This window comes from Gopherus flavomarginatus, chromosome 16 (assembly GCF_025201925.1).
Source record: "Gopherus flavomarginatus isolate rGopFla2 chromosome 16, rGopFla2.mat.asm, whole genome shotgun sequence".
NCBI classification, from domain to species: domain Eukaryota; kingdom Metazoa; phylum Chordata; order Testudines; family Testudinidae; genus Gopherus; species Gopherus flavomarginatus.
The window spans coordinates 2,042,408-2,062,475 of record NC_066632.1 but is presented as its reverse complement, the minus strand read 5'-3'; the positions used below and the strand labels follow the sequence as shown (position 1 = coordinate 2,062,475).

Genomic DNA, 20,068 nt, shown 5'->3' with positions numbered 1-20,068 from the left:
ATACTTTCCATCCTCAAGGCCTCATCCTGAGAGGCACTGAGCACCCAGAACATCCCCAGACTCCTAGCTCCAGGCAATGGGAGGGTCATGGACTTAGCACCTCTTAGGGTCCAGCGTGGCCCCGCCCACTTCCGATGCATCACTTAAGTCTCACTTAAGCCTTCAAAGTAATTCACGGGTCTCAAATTCTCCCAGCGCCGCCCAGCGCGATGGTTGATGTTTGGGCCACCACCCTCTCTCCCGTGCAACTGGCAGATCCCATTGACTGATCCATTTACCTCCCTGGGGGCCGTTCCCGACCTGCACAGGGTGAAAGGGGTCACGCCGTGGCCAAACCGCTGCTGTAGGGAACATGCACCGACTGGCACGTTCGTCCCATGTCCTTGTGAACTAGACGTTTCATGGTGAACGCTGACTTCACTAGACTGCCCCACCTTTGAAATGAGGATAATGATTCTCCCCGACCTCGCTGGGGGTGCATGGCCGAGCGACCGGCTGGGGTGCTACATGAGTGCCAAGCAGTGGAGCTCTGGGCCATGTGGAGGCACCTACACTGAGATGTGACAACCACTGTCAACACGCTAAGGAGTGAACCGGGGGCTTCCCTAGCAGGGACTGCAACAGACAGTGCTGTGGCTTGGGCAGAGAGGAGGTCCTGGAAAGAGACACAGACGGGGGCCTGCCCCCAGCTCCAGAAACCCAGCTGGGGCTCCCAGCGTCCCTCCCCTCCCTTGTCCCCCAGTCTCATTCCTACAGCTAGCAGGGAACCTAGTCAGGCCCAGGCTGGAAAGCGAGAACCAGGAGCTGATCTGAGCAAGGAGGATGGCTGGTAGCGGAGGGGAGATCTTAGGACTGGGGTGGCAGAGGCCTTGTTCCAATGCGGGGACTGGGGAGGCGATTGAAGGGTGAGATAAATAACTCAAAATGTGTCTGATTTGTCTTTATTTCCTCATCGTGCACTGCCAGAGCGTTTTTTGCAGGAGTCTGAAATATTAACCCGGGACTCCTCTCTTACGCTTTGTCCCAATTTCCCCTTCCCCGTCTCCAAGTTTCAGTTTAGTGCAGTATCTTTTCTTTCTTCGACCCCTGACGCTTTCTCTACCTCTTTGGTTGCTGGAGTCAAATTCAAGCAGAAAACAGCTGGCTGCATGGAGTCCAGAGTGAGAATTAGCTCCTCACTGGATTATTTGAATTGTTTTAAAAGGACCTTGCCTCATTTGCAGCATTCCGAGGGCCACTACCATGGGAACAAATGCAGCCAGGAGTAAGCAGTGGTTTGCAGGAGAGCTGCTAACTAGGACTGGATGAAATTATTTACACCAACCTTGTATTTGGCAAAAAATGCAGGTTCAGTGACACTAAAATGTTTTCCAACTATGCGTCAGTTTTGCTGAAATTTTTGTTTTGGAACAAAAGTTTTAACATTTCAGAAAACTCAAAATGCTGGGATGGCTATTTTCATAATGAAACAGCCTGACCTTTCAGGCTGAAATGAGTCTTACTTTCAATATGTCCTTTACTGATGTTTAGTTTTTAATCCAAAAACATTTTAAAATGCTCAGAATCAAAACATGTTGATTTTTTGTCCAAAACGAAACGTTGTTTGGCCCAAAACAGTTTCTCTTTTGACTTCTCCAAGCTGCTAAAACACCGAGAAATCCAGTTTTCACTCACTTGTAGTAATGAAATTCTTTTGGCTGCCACCTGAGAGCCGTGAGGGCCTAGGAGCAGAGAACTAAGACAGTGCCGGACCGTGCACAGGAACTGAAATAATACAAGAGGGGATTAAAAAACCCACTGGGCTGGTGGCTAGGGAGATGGTTAGACTCAGAAGGCCTAGATTCCAGTCCATCCTCTGCTACAGATTTCCTGAGTGAGCTCGAGCCAGTTGCTTAATCTCTCTGTGCCTCAATTCTACTGGGGTAACCGCATCCATGCAAAGGGCGATGCAGGTATAATGAGTAGGGGCCGTCTTCTTGTTCTGGGTTTGTACAGAACCCAGCACAGTTGGGTCCTGCTCCATGACTGGGGCTATTTGGGGCAACCATAATACACCTAATAAATCAATGAAACTCTACTAGAGGAGTCAAAAGAAAAATCCCACTTCTGGCTGCAATAGTTCTACTGGTACAAACTCGTGCGCAGAGCAGGCCTCGAGATCAGTGAGGCAGGAAGAGGCACAGCAAGAAGATTCCTGCACCAGCAGGGACAAGCCACCGAGAAGGGAGAGAGACACTGAGGATGCAAGCGGGTAGGAAAGCAGAGCGACACTGGCCAGATTCTCCATTGGCCTGCAGCTTCTCCAGTCATATAGGCCGCGGTTCAGCAAAGCACTTTAGCACCCGCTAAGCCGCGGGTTTCGCCGAAGAAGGGTGGTCCCCCCACCAGAGCACAGTGAGCGTAGAGCGCTCTCTTGTTCTGTCAGCCCCGGGGGGATTTAGTGGGGGTGGCTGGTGAGACAAGACCAAATCTGCCTGCGTGTTACCCTATCACCAACGTCCAGCACCTGGCTCCGCTGTGCCAGCTGCTGTAGTTCTACAATATTATTGGCGCTAGCGCGTCCCCTTTGCCCAAGCGGTTAAGCACTGCCAGGCTTGTTTCCATGTGGAGGAAAACCTGATGCCACGAATCAGGTTGTTCTTTGGTGCAATCCTCTTTATTTACACAGAATGCACAAAGTCCTGACTCCTTATGCACACAAAGTCCTGTTTGTTTGTTTCTACTGTGATCAAGAAAACGACAGCAGGCAGGTTCCTGGCTCACTATTTCCAAGCCTGCCTCTTGCCAGTCCTGTGCCCCAAGGAGCTCTGTCCCTCCGCCCTGTCTCAGGAACATGCTTTTCTCAGTGCCTGCTGGCTTTCTCCCTCCGGCACACAGCTTGCCATGCAACTTCCCCTTTCCCCTACCCCCGGTGTTTGCAATCAGTCCCAAGGGAAACCACTCAGACCACATCGTTTAATTCCACTCAGGCTTTGACATGCAACTAACTGCCTTGGGCGATGGCTTCTATTGGGTCCAGCTATCACTACAGAAAGGGGCTTAACTGCTCCTCCACTTTAGCCTTAGAGAAGGGTGGCTAGCTCTGTAATTGACCCATGCTTGAGGACAGCCATTTACCCTTCCCCTATTCTAGTGCTGATGAAAGTGAAAATCACCTGGCACTGACATCAGGTATTTCTCCCAGATACGCCTTTCCAAGATACCACGGCCCTTGGCTGTCGCAACCTCGCAGCTAGTCATGGCTTCCACTCCTCCTCAGCTACGCCTACCAACTGAGCTATACTCCTAGCCTGCAGTGGGAGCCAAAACCCAGAGAAACTGGTTCAAGAGGGATCACACCATACAGGGCGCGGCCCGTGAAAGCAGTCAGTCACCTCACCCCACAGCAAGAGACTGAGTGAGGGAACATGGCAGATCTTACTCCCACAGGAGGAAAGATCAGCACTGCAGGTTGTGATCCCTTCCTGCGGGCCTGTCTCCAGCAAGCGAATGCTGCAGATTTCCACAGCCCTGTGCAAAGGACTCAGGCCTGATATCATGTAAATGCCACATTCACAGGGCCACGGATAACTGGACACAGGGCAGGGTGGGATGTGGAGGGGAAGCAGCAGTGGCTAATTCCTAAACTCTAGCTGTCAAATCCAGCTAATGAAAGATGGACTAAAATTCTCAGCCTTGTCTTTTAAATCAGAACCTGGATTCTAGGAGCTAAACGATGCTGAGAGTTCGAGTGTGTTTGGCTCTGGGTGAAAGTAGAGGCCAAAGTTAGCTCTATATTTTTGCCATCGATCTGTCCCAGAAATTCTCCCTTGCAGTTTTCCAGTGATAGCGTGAAAATACTTGATCTGGACAGAAATTGACCAGAGTGTGACAGACACCAACATCACCTAGCACAATCTTGGAAGGAAAAGGTCATTATTTGAAGACAACTCCTTTGATCAGGCCTCTTGGGAACAGCACATGGCAACACATGACATGGGTGCAACATTGCAGCCGCCTCCTATCCCGTTTCTTCACTGCCAGTGAACTGGAACCACGGCATCACCAGGACCAAGAAATTGCCCAGAGGAAAACGGCCCATTTGGGATCTGGCGGTTCAGTACTAGCAGCCCTGCTGGCAGGTGGGAAGATGAGTGTTATTTACTGTTTGGCACATTAGCGTATACAGGTGCCAACCAACCTCATCAGATGTAAACAGATCAAGAATTTTGTTACCCCAGCTGGAGAGCCGGGGTCCTTAATCTAAACTTGAGAACCTCGTCTACACACAGAAGTGAGGTTGACATTGTAAATTCACCCCCGAGCACTGGAGCTACCCCGACAATGGTGTAGATGCTGCTAGGTTGACGGAAAACCCCCTTCCATTGCTAGAGGAAGAAGCTACAATACGATGCTACAGCAGCATTGTGCCAGAGCTTAGATGGGGCCTCGATGTTCTAAGAAACCTAAAATCCTCTTGGGGTTGAATGATCTTTGAAAAATCCATTTTAGGATGTCAGCTAGTAATAGCACCGAAGAGTTGGCTTAGCCTTAGGGGCCTTGCACTCCGGCTGGTCATTAAGGGAGCTGGTAGGCTAGGAAGGCACTGATCCATATTAATAAAAAGTCCCACTTTTTATCTAGCACTTTTCATCAGTAGATTTCAAAAGGCCCAGCTCTGAAAAGGTATTTTGGCACCTAAATCCCATTTGGCACCTAAATCCCTTTGCCAATCAGGGCCAAAGTGCTTTACTGAGGTCAGTATTATCCCCATTTTATAAATGGGGAAACTGAGGCAGAGCACAGCAATGCAGAGCCAGCCTCCCACCCCAAAGAGGTTCACCATAAGCCACTGTGATTTGGTGACTCCATCTGAGGTGAGTGAAACTGGTGATTCTGAGTTAAGACACGGCCTTTGCAGGTTTAATGGGGATTTCTTTTTCAGTTGCATTACAGCAACCACCAGAGGGCCCAATCACGCAACAGGGCCTCATTGGGCAAGGCATTGTGCAAACAGAATGACAATCCCTGTCCTGAACAGCTTGCTATCCTGACTAACATCCCAAATGCAAGAGATAGGAAACACAGACAAGCTGGAGGAGGAGGCACGCATCATACAAGCATGGCTGGGGGGTTTAATAGCCTCGTTGGGGGCGTGTTTCACGGTACATACAGAGAAATTAGAACCAAACACCAAACACTCTCGCTGAGAGGTTGTAATGTAACATGCCTTGATCGCTTAGACTCCAGACCAAGCATGCACAGTAACCAGAGACAAAGCAGGCTGCTCCCTATGGCACTGAAGCCCGCCTGGTCTACTCTATGAAGTTAGGTCAACGTAAGCCACTTTGTGTCGACCGAGCCGGGCTCGCTTCTGCACTTAGATTTGTTTGTCACCACTGCAAGCGTCCCGTTCTGGCAATGCAGGAACACAGCCTCCCCAAGCGGCACTGGGCTGTAGCCAACATACTGAGATTGACGCCCTACGAGCGTAGACACTGTGTGACCTATGGCAACCTTAACAGTCCTCCAGCAGCTGTCCCACAATGCCTGACACTGACTGCTCTGGCCACAGTCGTGAACTCCACTGCCCAGGGGTCACAGAGCATGGGAGCAAGTGGGGACTGTGCACTGCAGCAGATCAGCTGAGCGGCAGGAAAAGGAGAGCAGAGGGAGTTGCACCAGGACATAACGGGGCGCCTCTGGCAGCAAATACAAACACTGCAGACTCTTGTGGACAATCTACATGGCATCAGTGGCTGCATCCCTGCCCCTCTGGCCCCAGGGAAAGTCAGGACACCCCCAGCTTTGCACACACAGCTGCAGGTGTCGCCGAAACAGAGTGAAATGGACAGAAATGCTCTTTCCCCGGTGAAGTGTTGTTCTGTTCATTGATTTCAGAGTTTTTATGGGAGTGGTTTTTCTTTGCACATCCTCGCTATGTCGGGTTGTGGTTTGCAAAACAAATCTATTTTGGGGAGCAACAATATCTTTGTTATTTCACAACATAGATTGCAGAATTCTGAGGGCTCTCAAAAGCGCCAACTGCTTGTATACAGAGCAACAGAACTCATGGGATCGGTGACAAACTCAGTAATAATTATAAAGGTGCAGCAACCACCACAAAATTAATATGTGCATTAATAGTGTTATTATCAAATATCATAATGCCTCTCTGTAAACCCCTGGTACGCCCACATCTTGTATGTTGCATGCAGATCTGGTTGCTCCGTCACAAAAAAGAGAAATTAGAATTGGAAAAAGTACAGAGAAGGGCAACAAAAGTAATTAGGGGGGTAGAACCGCTTTTGAGTGAGGAGAAATTAAAGAGCAGCAATTATCCCCAATCCTTATTTTAGAGTCTCCTTAGTTGGCAGCTTTCCTGAGGACTTGGGGCTGGATTTTACCCTCTTTAAAATGGGTGTAGGTTGGGAGTCACTCTTCTTTGGTCCTGGAGTTACCCCAGGGTAAACCGATGTGTGAGGAGACACAAGTGCTCGGGATTTTGGAAACGCTGTGTTTGCAGAGTTGCGCTGTGAACCGAGAGCTGGATTTTGCGCAGGTGAGGAGGCAAACGGAGGAATACCAGCAGCACAGAGGTCATTTTAGAGAACGTCGAAGATTATCAATAGGGTAGCGGCTCAGGAACCCTTGTGCGAGGCACTGGACGAGCACAGGACAATACAGGTGGCCCCTGCCTTGATGCTCCTCCAGTCTAAGATCTGCACTCGTGCAACCAGGAAGTGATTCAGAGCAGCCTCACGTGCAACGCAGGTCAAACGAGATGATCCCACCGACTCGAGGATGATACCGGCGAGACTTTCACCAAAGCGCTGCCAAATATGCATTGCAACCTAAGAACCATTCCCAGGACTCCCACCTTTGCTTGCCATCCGGTATTCTGTAACCACAGTGACTGGCTCAAGGACTGACAACGGACATGCGATTGTCCTCCAAGGTTCTCCCTGCTGCTCCGATTAATCAGCTGAACTTAACCCGCTGGCAGCTGCGTTGGGCCTTGCTGAAAGGCCACCTGCCATGTGATTGCTGACGTGAGCAGCAGGCTGTGGGGAGGAGTGGGGGGGAAGAGCTGCAGCCACCAAGAGCTCTACCGCTGTGCGCCCTTGGGCACATCACGGCTGCTGCTGTGCCTCAGTTTCCTCATGTGTTAAATGAGGACTAGTAGTAACAGCCTCACAGGGCTGGCTTAAGGGTAAACGCATTCATGTTTTGTGATCCTCAGGTGGATGTTCCTATAGACCAGTGGTTCTCAACCACATCCACACAGTGTATATACTGCCTGTATGGCCCAGAGGGTGTCACAGGGGCAGCAGCTGTGAGCTGATTGGGCTGCAAGCAGCCTGCAGGCTGAGAACCACGCTACAGATCAGAAAACTCTTCTGCGTTTCATGTGGGTGTCAAAGCCAACGCACCGTACGGCAGGTTTGGCTCCGCTGGCGCCGTTGGGCGCAGGGGCTGCACGTCTCTAGGAAAGAGGAGCTGGCAGCAAGAAATCCCAGTTGTAAGGCAGGTGCAGCCTTTCGGCTGCTGGCCCGCAGCAGCGTGGGGCACACTGTTGGGCTGGGCAAACCCGGCCCAACGGGCATTAGAGGTGCCACTTAGACTCTGCACGCTCCCATCATGGGCCAGACCCTCCACTGGTGTCTCAACAGCACCCTGGGGAAGAGAATGAGCCTAGAACCACTGAGATATTTCATGTTGTGTGAGGAGGACTCAAGCCACGGCACTCGTCAGCCTGCAGGATCATGCAGTTTACAGGGAGGCAGAAGCGTGGACCCCACCAGGTCCAGGAGACCTTGACAGCTCCGGCTGCACCATGCGTCACGGCTGAGAGCCTGGCCCTGAATTTCACTGCCTCTTTCTTCAAGGCCAGGGGCATCAGATTGTCTGCCTGTAACACACATTATGTATGTGGGTATCTCCGTAAGAGCGCGTGCGTCAGGGACGTCCAGCTAGCTCCAGGTGGTCTGGCCACATGCGCGTACCCCATGCGGGTGAGTCCCCCTCTCTCAGTCCACAGAGCCTATGCGCTGTTACAGGCCCCAGCAGCTGCAAATCCCAGGTTCAATTCCTGATGCATGGGCCAGAAGGGCAGCCCCCCGGAACAAGGCAAAGGGAGTTATGTAGAAAACCTGGGCTTTACTAGTGCAGACAGAATAGAATGAAGTGGGGTCTTTAGAGGCCAGGGGGATCTGCATTAAACATTTAGCAAAGGAAATTGCTTCTTGCCTCTTTTTGGACCCAGAGTTCCTCGCTGCTTCCCTTTGCGTGGCAAGCCCCAGATGGCTGTAACAGGCCCCTGCCCTGGGCCGTGACATCCCCCAAACCCTTCCGCGCTGCCACGGCAATCATTCACTCTAACAGCAGCACTGCCAGCTCACAAAACTCACAAATCCGGCCTCAAAAAACCTCAGGCAAATGGCTAGAAAAATCATGAGATCTTCCCAAAACATATTATTTGGTTTCTTCCCATTTGCCGTGTGGGTTCTGAGCCATGAGGGGGTCACGTTTGCAAGTTTTTCTCTGAAACCATGGAGAGCAGGATTATATTTTTTAAATGAAAGCTGCAAATCTCTGGCAAAAAAAAATCACCCTGACTCCAGGAGCTGGGGCTTTTCAGGAAAACACCAAATATCACAAGACTAACAATGAAAATATGAGAGCTGGCACCCCAGAAAAATAGCAGCGTAACCGTGCACTGATTGCTCAACTCCTGGAGAAGCAGAGGCAAGGAGCAGGAATCTTCATCTGTTCCCTGCTCTTTATTCCTCGTTCCTTCTATTAGAAGATTCGTGGCTGTAACTGCTTCCAAAGTGCTCTCTGAAATGGCCAGATTATGGTACAGGCACCGTAGCGTTGTGCCCAAGGCCCCAACAATTTGAGTGAGGAGCAGCTTTGATTTTTTAAAATTAAGGTCGGGCTTTGTCTACACACCAGCACTTGGAGGGAACAAATCCAAATTCACTGCTGGTGTGAATGTAAAGAGTTAAATCACATCAACTCCAGTGTGGAGACTCATTCAGGGCTTGTCTACATGGACAGTGAGTTCGTGGCAAGCAGGCTGTGCCCCTATCCCGATCTAGTCTGCCGCACAATCAGTGTCTGCCTGGACGCTGTGTCCGTGTGCTAACAGCTCCCAAGGGCGCTTTGAGGTGGCTCAGCTCAAAGCCCATCATGGAACTGTTTACACAGCAGCCAGGGCCAGCGGCTAAGCTGTAGCCGGGCAACCCGCTGAGCGGTGCGTGAGCCCAGCGCTGCAGGGCTGGCGGAGGGGAACACTTGCCAACACCTCGAAGCGGCATTGGGCAGGACCATCTGGCCACTGGGGCAGCCTGGTGGACTTTACTCAGCGGAATCCAGGGGCCGGCATGGCGTTTAATGAGAGCCAGCCGCGTGTTTGCCATTCTGTTAGTAAATACAAGCTGTACTCTGGCCGCAAATAGACGTCCCGGGCAGGCGGATCTGGGGGCACCGTGAGGCGCTCCGCCAAGCCAATCACATGCCTGGGAGAAACGCAAGACAACACAGTCCACTCCGGCAGGGCTCGTCTACACTGGGAAATCGACCAGCAGCACAACAGGCCTCTTGGCCCAGGACGCAGCAGGTGAGGGACACTGACAAACCCACTGCCACCGACTCCCTTGAGCTCTGGTCAGTTAGCCCAGTTACCAAGAGATGCCACTGGCCACAATGACCTAAATGCTGCCAGGCATCCTGGGGAACGGCTGCCGGCTCCACATGCTCCGAGGCGGGAAGTTTACGCTGCCCCCCTCTAGCCCAGGACTTGCGAGGGGCCCTGGGAAGCGAATCCTCCCCTGCGTGGATATGGGGGTCATGCCACTCCTGGCCCTTGGGCCCAGAGGGTGACAGTCTCACCCCCAGAGTTTACGATGAGACGGGACCGTTGTGATCATCTCAAGGCAGAGAACCTCGCTCAGCTGAGCCCAGGGACCCCCGCAAACTGCTGGGTCAGAAACAGAGCGAGCGGAGCTGCCCGTGTTCACAACGCTAGCAGCGAAGTGAGGCCCTGCCTGTGCGCTGGCCCGGCCCAGCCTCACCCAGCTGCCTGCACTTGGAATCTGGCAGCTGCTAACATGGAACCAGGTCTATCTGGCGACAAGTCAGATTTACCTTAAAAAGAAATCAGGCCACTCTGTGACTCCTCCCTGCTCCTTCGCTGGTTGGCTGCAGAGCCACAGGGGAAAAGGGAGGGAGGAGACGGGCTGACGGACTCCTCCCCAGAGCCAGCCTCTGGCAATGGGAAAGGGGCCGCTTGGAGGCAGCGATCCCTAGTGGGTGAAAGGCATCCCAAAGGGCAGGGGCTGGGAGGGCTTTCTGGAATGTGGCTCTAGGAAAGAGCAGCTCAGATTCAGAATTTGCTTCTTGGGGAACTGGCCTCCCTCCCAGCTAGGTGCAGCCTCCTCTTCCTCTGTGCCCCTGCCCTGCATTTCTAGGATTCTAAGAGTGCGCCGATGGCACGTCTGCCTGTGGGGTGGATTTGCCCCAGCTCTGGAGGGCTGTGTACATACCACAGTGGCCTTAAGCCACCTTTGGGTGGGGCCCCGACCCTGGGCCAGCCCACGGATGCTTGGAATGGTCCCAGCTGGTGGTAGCCCCTAGGGGACCCCCTAGTCACAGTGATATTGGGGGTGGCGGGGGCAAGCTAAGGCAGTTGGAGGCCAACATTGCATTGCAACGCTGCCCTAATGCAGCCGGTGCAGGATTGCAGAACTAGGGCAGCGTCTTCAAAACACGGCAGGCTCAGCATTGGGTGCCGTTAATTCCAGCCCGAGCCTCCATGGAGAGCACGGAGTGCTGCAGCTGGCTTTGGGGAATTCTGCAAAAGGCCTCGGGGCGGGAGGGTGGAGCTAGGCAGCTGGGTCCGGTAGGGGTCAGTTTATCAGAGTGGGCGCCTGTGCGGAGCAGCACCAGTTTAAAACCCGTGCTACCAGCTGTGTGGATGCTTGGATTTCCGTTCAAACCAGGCTTACTCTGGTTCAGCCTGAGCAGCTAAAGTGAAGTCACCCTTAAACCAAAACCAGTTTCACAGGAAGGTTTAAACCAGGGTGCATGGGTGCAGACAGGCCCTGCAGCACAGCAGAGGGTAGGAGCAACAAGAGACACGTTCAGAGCCGGCCCTGCAGCAGTTCTACGTCGTACTGCAGCCACACCAAGCCACCCAGCGGCATCCCCACGAGCCGGGATGGCCCAGCTCAGCTCCACCCGCCAACGGGATTCATTTGCCCTCTGCCACGCTGGCAGCCAGCTCAGAGACAAAGCCATGGGCAGGTATCCTGGCAATGAGGGCGACTTAACCCTTCAGGTTTGGGAAAAGAACCAGCAGAACTTGCTGGGAAACAGCCAGGCGGCACTGGAAAGGGGCTGGGCTTAGCTCATGCTGGGTCCTTTTGCCTCTTTCCATGATATACCAGCCCGAGCTCTGCTGAGCTGGGAGGTGCCAGGCTGGACATAAACAGGTTCTCTCCAGCTCCTGCCCCCCTCTCCCCAGCCCCCAAAACAGCTGGCTGGGGCTGTGCAAAAATCTCCTACAAAAGACCTAAACGTCAAATAAGAGAGAGTCCTTGTACAAAGCCCAAGGGCAGATTCAAGGAGGGCCCCCGGTGCTAAATCAAGGCTACCACAGGTGGTTCCCCGGGGAGAGAGACCCCGAGGCCCTCGGCACTGGCTTTCTCAGGGCTGCTGGCAAACAGAGGTCAGGCAGTGTGGTAGAAACCTGCATTGCTAAGGCACAGCACCGACGCAGCCGCAGGTTGTGTACGATGCTGCTACAAACCACGCTGCTGCCTTAGTGACAAAGGTCCACATTGTATCGCCGAGCTCTCCAGGGGTCTGAACGGAGCACGTGGCTACGCTGGAAAAGTCACCATTAGCTCACACCTGCTGCCCAGAAACCCCCCTGGCTGCTGTACTTCCACAGAGGATTCAGTGAAAGGCAGGGGAGGGGCCTTCATTCTTCAACAGGGACTTTCCCAGTCAAAAGCCCACAGCAACTCCCGCAGAGCAGGCCTGGGAAGAACGGCAGCTGTGGTTAACTCAACCCTAGCAAGCATCACGGCTTAAGCATCTACCTAGAACCCATCGCCATGATATCTGGGCGCCTCCCAATCCTTACTGCGTTTATTCTCCCAGCCACCCAGGAGACAGGGCAGGGCTATTAAACCCATTGTACAGGTGGGAAACAAGCACAACAAAATCACTTGCCCAAAGTCGCGCAGAGAGTTAGTGGCAGAGCAGAACCTGGAAGACGACAAATCAGGGAGACCGAAGCGAAAGGGCTAATGTGAACTTGGGATGCGTGAAGGGAGGAATTCTGAGTAGGAGCAGAGGTTATTTTACCGCTGTAAGTCACTGCTGGAACCCTGTGTCCAGTTCGGGAGGGATGAAGGGGTCGGAGAAGAGCCATGAGAATGACTGAAGGGTTAGGGACCGTGGTTAGCCCCTTTGGAGAAAGGGATTAGGTTCCTAAGTGACTGGGGTGCTTTGGAAAATGTCCCCCCTTATCTCGTGTTCTTTTCTGAAAAGCATCTTCCCACAGCACTGGACAAACCAGAGGAGCAGCCCCCAAAGCTGGAGTTTCACAGCCTGCAGGTAGCCATTCAACTGCGCTACCGTGGGACAAAGCGCCAGAGCAAACCAGCCCCTTCTGCTTGGGCTGCTTTCCCTTTGGGGAAGAGAAACAGCCCGAGAACAGCGGTGTGGGAAAGGCAGGGCCAGGAACCCCTCCCCCCATCTACGGAATGACACAGGCCTGCCTCTCTACCGGGACATATTCCGTCAAACAGGAAGGAAGGCAAAAGAACACGGTGCCTAGCACAGAGCAAATGAGTCACTGCTGGTGCAAGGGCAGTGGGGTGCGAGGAAGGGGGTGAGTCGGATTTCCGGCTCTGATGTAGATGGGCAGATGGCATCACCAAAAATCAGGCGAGGGAAGTCTGCATCCACATGGCCGGTGTTATCGCGAGCGCCACAGAATGCAAGATGCAGCTGTCATCCCTCCCCAGACCGTCCCTGCTTTCCAACAGCTGGGCAGGAGAGAGGACGAGGGCGGCTAGAGCCTGTGATGTTTGGGGGTGAAGACAGACATTAGCCCAGTCGTCAGTCTTCAGCCAGGCTCATCGATCACAGGAGACCGCAGGGCTGCCCCAGACGCTGGGCTGCTGCCCTCCAGCGGCAACAACTCCAGGGAAAGATCTTTTGAGTCAAGCCACCGAGAACAACAGATCCCAGGAAGGAGCAACTTGAGCCCAGCTTAGGTTCCACAGTCAAACCGGCCCCATCTCCAGCCAGCTTCCAAATTCCTAATGTGGCGGTGCAGATTAAATACAGCTCGGCTGCTCCGAGCAGCGCAGCCTGGCTCTAGGAGGGGAGGTGCTGCCAGGGCCCCAGCTGGCTACAGCTCCTATGGGAAACCCCTCGCTTCTTCGAGAGCTCTTGTCCGTGTGGATCCGCTCCCATGCGCGCTACATGTGGGCATAAGTGGGGTCCACGCGGCCAAGACGCCTCGAAGAACCAGCTCCCACCAGGTAAGGAACCATCCTTCCCACTCATCTTCCCAGGCTGCCCTCAATGTTCATTGGCAAAATATTGACGGTTGTTAGGTGAAAAAGGCTGTGGTGCCAGCAAGCACAGAGCAAAGAGCAGCAGGGAACCGGGGGTGGGGGGGACAGAGAACCTCTGGGACTTCACAGACATCAGTAAATAATTCCCTGGTATCCAAAAGAGGTGGATTATTTACCTGTCTCTCTCAGCCCAGCCCATAAATCGTTAAAAGAAACCCTTGTGAACAATTAGGTTCAAAATACATTGAGCAAGAAGCTTCACCCCCGGACCCCCCCAGGCTGCTGCAATTTGGTTCTCTGTTCCCAGGCACTGCAGCGGGGTGCAGTCCCTGGCAAGACCCTCTGCTGCATTTGACTGCACAGCCCCACCTAGTGGATCTTGCTGAGAAGACAGGAACTTGTTCTCTTTGCAGGACACTGCAGCAGCGTTCCCCTGCTGGCTCTGGGCACGTCCTCCGGCTGGAAACGAGTCTGTCAATTCTTAAACCGTCTCCACAATCCGCACGTTCATTAATACACTAATTCAATTGCCAGCCCTCGGGGGTGCAAAGAATCCCCTTCCACGGCTGACAAATCCAGTGGAGTCTGCCAGCAAGGCTAACTCGGGGGTGAGCTGGCCCCTTTCATCCCAAAGAGAGGTCAGCACTGACGGCGGATGATAAATTCAAATATCCACTGTCCTGCTGACCGGTTTATCCAGGTGTCAGTTGTGGATATTGGGGTGGGTGCAGCAGGACAGCTAGATGCTGCAGAGGCAGCGCTGCTTAATTCTAGGCCTGGTACGACTCACGGGCCACAAGGTCTTGACTGTACCGACCCTTACAAAGCAGGTAAGGGTAACCCACGGGCGGGTAACAACCCAGTCGGTCGTGCGGGGTTGCTATGCTGGGTGATCTAACGTGTGCAGTTACTATAGCGAGTAGAGAGGCAGAAGCTCTTGATGCAGCCCTGCTGCTACAACTGCCAAGCCAAGAACCAGCGGCGGGTCAGCCTCGGAGCATTTCTTGGGCGGTGGGGAAGGGAGGGAACCAGCTGAAGGCCAGATCGGGGCAGTAGGAAGGGGGTTGTGGGGCCTAATTAACTGAACACACGTTCAGTGAGCCAGAAGAACGACCCAGCCAAAAAAAAGTAACGTTCTGTTTAATTTATTACTGTTTGAAATCCAGTGACATTGACACACACAGTCACCGCCAGCACCCTTGTCAACTGGCAGGCAGCTGGCGGTTTGACCGCTTTAATAAAATACAGTACTAGGAGTGGACTGCTACACACATGCATCCACAGTTTAAAACTACAGTGATTCAATACTGCAACTGAAACAGTACTGCCATAAAAAGAAAAGAGATCAAGTGTTCCCCAATTCATAATTCTCTTGGACAGTTAATGCTGTAACGAACGCTACCGATGTCAGGACAAGGCAAGACACAAACAGTCCTACATCCTCTCTGCAGTATAAATATGGAAGAGTTTTATACAGCTGACTGAAGTCTGATACTACATTTCTTGCTACCCATTCGAGCTAAAGGGATACAGTGCGTCCGCTTTGGAAAGACCGGCTCTGGTGGGCTGGACCATGGAATGAATGTTGCTTAATCATCTTCGGTGCCACTTCCTGAGCGATCCTGGGGGACAAGAGGAAATGGACAGGGGGAGAGATTAGAGTGGAGACATTCCCATGGGAGGGCTGAGTGCTTAGAGACGTTTATCCCATCAGCTTCCCTGAGTCCTCCCTTTAAAGGGGCTCGTTCCCCTCCTGCTACAGCCCCACGTCAGGTACTCTGCAAACACCAAGCTAAACACATCACCGCACAGAAGGCTAAGTGCCCGCTGTGGCTCCATTACAGGCGAGCACCACAGAAGGTTACACGGGCAGCAACTGGGGGTGGAGAACTGAGCTCCTGCACTTACCTCCTCCTGCTCCTCTTCACTGTCGTCGTCACTAACCACTGGCTTGGCCCGGGAGCCGCGGCTGGTGCGCCTGCGACCCTTCAGCCGGTCTTGTGCTTTCTCCTTTCTGCCCAGCTTGATCTTCACCTTGACGGAGCGAGCTGCAGGGAAGTACAAGGAGACGCAGAGAGTCTGAACACTTGTACAGGTTAAGGCTCGGCACTGCCACACGGCAACAAAGCTTCCGCTGCAAATTAGACCCATCCTACTATAACACAGACATAGTAAGTACGTGGCACTTCTAGAACGCTTTCCATCTCAGGGCGAGAGCAGCGCCTTCTGCTTACCTTCCAACAGCTGCCATCTAAAACAAACACCGTACCTCCAGAGCATCTGCTCTTGCATCAAACTTCCCCCCCCTTGCTGCATCCCTGGTAAGTTTCACGTTGTCCTTTAACTCAGCTGTCGCTGGAGATCTCCTGACCTACCTGGCTGAGCAGCTATGGCCTAGAAAGCAAATGGGGGGAGTTATGTTCCCCATGCAGAGAACCAACATGCATTTCCCTTCCTTTCCTCCAAGACAGCCCTGGCGCCTGCAGTCCTCTCCCTGCCCCAGAACAGAGAGAACACAGGCAGGGCAGTGTGAGCTTCCCCCAGCCACAGTGCCCGTGCCAATGTGCCTCAGTCCTGTCCTGGAGAAGAGAGGAGAGGGCAGGGGCCGCGGCTTTAGTTAGCTTTCGAGCTGGTCATCACCCTTTCACAGAGACCGTCTCCAGTGAGCACACGAGAGCTGAATATGGCAGGCACCTGCATGCACACACTCCTGCTTAGCGGAGGCAGCAGCAGAAGAGTACTCACACTCTGATTCAGATCCTTCCTCTTCTCCTTCCTCCTCCTCCTCACTCTCCTCACCTTCACTGTCTTCCTCTTTCTCAATTTTCTGCCTCACGCTGGTGAAGACGGATTGCAGCACTATCGAGTCTTCGTAGATCTAGAGGAAGAAGCCACAGCAGCCTGGATGAGTCAGGGCAGGTTACCTTCTGGAGAGAGCTGTGGCTCCCCACAGCCATTCCCTGCTCGAGGCACCAGAGTCATGGCACTCTGTCACACGACACGACACCTGCTTAATCTAACTGATGCCCGCTCACACCAAAGTCTGGGTATTAAGCGTTTGCCATGCTTAGGAATAATCCATCTTTAACCAGATCAGCTTTTATTAGGAAGAAAGGGCTGGCCATCTTGCAATCTAATTGGCTGGCCAGATTTAATGGGATTCTCTAAAAACGAGGTGTTTAGTCCCAATCACTCCATGGGTCGAGAGAGGGAGGGTCACTGCCCCTGCCTGAGCCCTGGCAGCGGGGAAGGAGGTGGCTTACCAGAGAGCCTTCCAGATTAAAGGTTTGTGCGTTCTGACACAGCAGCATGACGTCCTTCTCCAGATCATTCAGGCTGCGGTACTTGTGGTTGCGGATGCGTTCCTGAGAAAGAGGCAAAGGTCAGTCACCTCACACATGGCCAGCGATTCAACACCTGGTGCTGCTCCCCATCCTTAACTGCTCCCTTGCTGGCTACCCAATGCTGCCTTCTATGTCACCTGGAACGGCCTCACAATTAGCACCTGCCAAGTGCAGGGCTCCAGCACGACCACACACCCCAGTAGGCTGTCTGCCCCTTGGGGCTTTTTCCCCCAGACCTCCTCAATGCACCTGCACAGCCTGTGCCATGTAAATACAGGCAGCTTCTGGCAGGGTGTTAGGAACCCTCAATCGACAGTGCTGTTCCCAGCCCAGCTGCAGCCCCTTACAGCCAACGGCAGTGGCTGGATAATTGGGATCATGAAGGAAATCTCCCCCCACACACTGGTATTCAGCACACAGAATTGCACCACCAAGAAAGAGGTCTGCACCCTACAGGTGCCACAAGCCACAGATGCAAGCAGGTGGGGCCCCGTGGGACAGGCTTTGTGAGAACAGGTGTGGCCAGCACAGAGAAGGTGCTTGGCCAATGCGGATCTGCAGGGGTGGAGGTCTGAGCAGGGGAAGACGACGCAGGGAGCAGCTGAGACAAGCCAGGGTGGAGCCCAGAGACAGGAGGGAGGAGGAAAGATCAGAGGTGGGTGGGAGCGGCATTGGGCACACGGGTTTGGAGGTGAGACTGAGATGGTGGAGGTAGGTACAAGGGCAGAGTGCCAAGAATCATAAGACTGGAAGGGACCTCGAGAGGAATCTAGTCCAGTCTCCTGCACTCCTGGCAGGACGAAGGATTATCTAGACCATCCCTGACAGGTGTTTGTCTAACCTGCTTTTAGGAGGAGGGTGCTTGCACTTTCTGCCTGGGCTGTTTTTTTTAAATTGCCTAGAATCCTGCTCCCAGACTCAGGCCCCAGTTCTGTGCATGCCTGTTGGCCTCCATTTTCATTTATTCCTCTGCACTGGTCCATGCTGGGGGAGGGCGAAGCACCTCGCTTAACACATGACTGGCGGGGGCTCAGGCATGACAGTGATGAGGCCACGATATGAACTGACAGAGAACGCTTCCATTAGCTCCCCTGCCCATCAAGAGTTAACTGGGGCTAGCCCCCCAGGACTCCAGTTCGGTGCATATAAGGAAGCAGCGAGCTGCAAAATGTGCCAGCAGTTTTCCTGAGGGAACAGTTTGGCTGGAGGGAGGAGGCTCTCCAGTGAGAGGGGACTGCAGGGCAGCACAAGGAGTGGCTGGAAGCCCAGCTCCTAGAACACTCCAGTAAGTGCAGGGACAGAGTTAGCGGGTCCCAGCAGGCCAGCCCATTTAGTCACTTCTCTCGAGGGGGCTAGCCCAAAGCACTTGGCAGAACGGCTGTCCAGCTATAAGACCTGACTAGAGAGCCCTTGCTCTGTAGAGCTAAAAGCAGGAGGGGGCTGGAGGCAGAGCTTCATGACCCAGCAGGGTGCGGCTGTATAGCTCTCCAAATGTTTTTAATGGTGGAGAATGACAGCAATTGGTAAGGGCGATTTTGCTGATCCCAGCTTAAGGGCTGGCCCAGGAACAAGGAAAGATGGAGAAGTTTGAATGGAGACCAGGGAACAGCTGGGCGTGCAGGGAACGACCAGGGTAGAGACGAAGGGAGGGAGTTGGGCTGGGCCTGGAGGGGAGAACGGTAGTGGCAGGACAGCAATGGTAGTGCCACAGGACAGGAAGAGGGCTGGGCTGGACTGTTTCGGATGCACAGAGCTGCATTAAACCACGGTGAAGACGCAAATCAAGGACGTGAAGTAAGAGTGCTGCATGGTGCCACAAGCATCCACTGAGGGCGGGCAGGGTTACCTTTATTTTTTTGAAATCCACTGGCTTGCGGATAAGCTCGTAGTACTCTGGGAGCTCTTTGCGAGAAGGCAACTGGATGAAGACTTCACTAAGCTGGCGTCCACTACTACTACAAAACAAGGAAGAAATACAGGATCAAAGACAGAGCCAATCCCTGCCCCTCTCGCCTGAGCAGCAGCTCCCAGCCTGCCATGCAGAACTGCCACGCAATACACTTCCACCATGCAGGAGCAGGAGAACATGCTTCCTTTGGCATGGAGGCCTGCTCGGTGACGAAGGACGGACAATCGAATAGGCCAGCCAAGAAGCTGGCAGGGTTACTGTGTTGCCTAATGGTCACTACAGCAAGAGCCTGTCAGCACTTTCGTTACAACTCTCTGAACACTGGCCCATGTCACCTGACCTCTTTCTAAGCAGCACAAAATCCAGTGGTTCATTAAAGTACGGTGAGGAAAAGCAGCGATTTGTTTGGAATCAGGCAGGGAAAAACCTAGATGTTTCTTAAAAGGCTCCTAAGACATGGGAGGGGAAGGCAGACTGCAGCAGAGCTTCTAAGCAAAGCAGGCATCAACTCCACTATGCTGCTTCCAGGATGTACTCTAGTGCGCTGGCCAGTCACCATGGTTCAAAATTCACTTAGCATGCTGAGCTGAGACATTTAATACTTCCCTCGATCCAGGGAACTTTTCCAGGCTCTGAGTCAAATCAATCAAAAGTAGAGGATAGAAAAACTATTTGTTCACTGGCCAAATAAAAGAGCCTAGAAAATCCCAAAGGAAATAGTTCGATCTTTTCAAACTGATTCACACAGACCACGAGTGTAACTTCTGCTCTGTACTGCTGATGCCTGAATCGCAACCCTCCATCAGAAAACAGCAATATTGGCAACTCCCTACTGCGCCAGCCAGAAGAGCATCGCAGGGCCACAAGCGCTCTCCAGCTGTGCCCCAACCGTCATGTGATCAGCAGCGCACAACACACAACAGCAGGGCTGTCGCTGTGCTTGACCGGATGCTTCCAACAGCATGCCGCATCGCAGACATTTCAAGCCTAGAGGGAAGAGCCTAAGAAGGACCTAGCAGATCAGCTGATCACTGGAGAGAAATGGGACAGGAGCTGGATTTGTCAGTTGCTGCAGTTTGCCTGCGAGGCAGGGCACAAACTGGGTGGAATGAGGCAATTACAGCCTGACTCCCAAAGTTTACACAACATGCATCCTGGTCCACCCTCCTTTCATTGCCTTAACTGCAGAACGCAATCTCTGCTGCTTTTACACAACAGCCTAGAGAAAACCCTCT

At 53.1% G+C, this 20,068-nt stretch overlaps 1 protein-coding gene across 12 annotated transcripts in view; it reads right to left on the bottom strand.

Annotated features, from left to right (window-relative positions):
- Positions 1 to 14,709: 14,709 nt before the first annotated feature.
- Positions 14,710 to 20,068, bottom strand: part of SMARCA4 (SWI/SNF related, matrix associated, actin dependent regulator of chromatin, subfamily a, member 4) — a 92,564-nt gene continuing 87,205 nt past the window's right edge. For 8 of the 12 annotated variants that reach the window (XM_050925499.1, XM_050925497.1, XM_050925498.1 and 5 more), the window contains 5 exons: positions 18,771 to 18,879; positions 16,844 to 16,945; positions 16,326 to 16,458; positions 15,489 to 15,628; positions 14,710 to 15,202 (listed from right to left, as the gene is read on the bottom strand). In XM_050925499.1, the coding sequence (XP_050781456.1) occupies positions 15,170 to 15,202; positions 15,489 to 15,628; positions 16,326 to 16,458; positions 16,844 to 16,945; positions 18,771 to 18,879 (517 nt within the window). In that variant the 3' untranslated portion in view covers positions 14,710 to 15,169. The remainder of the gene's footprint in view (positions 15,203 to 15,488; positions 15,629 to 16,325; positions 16,459 to 16,843; positions 16,946 to 18,770; positions 18,880 to 20,068) is intronic. The other 4 variants (XM_050925500.1, XM_050925505.1, XM_050925508.1 and 1 more) reach the window with 2 other exon arrangements.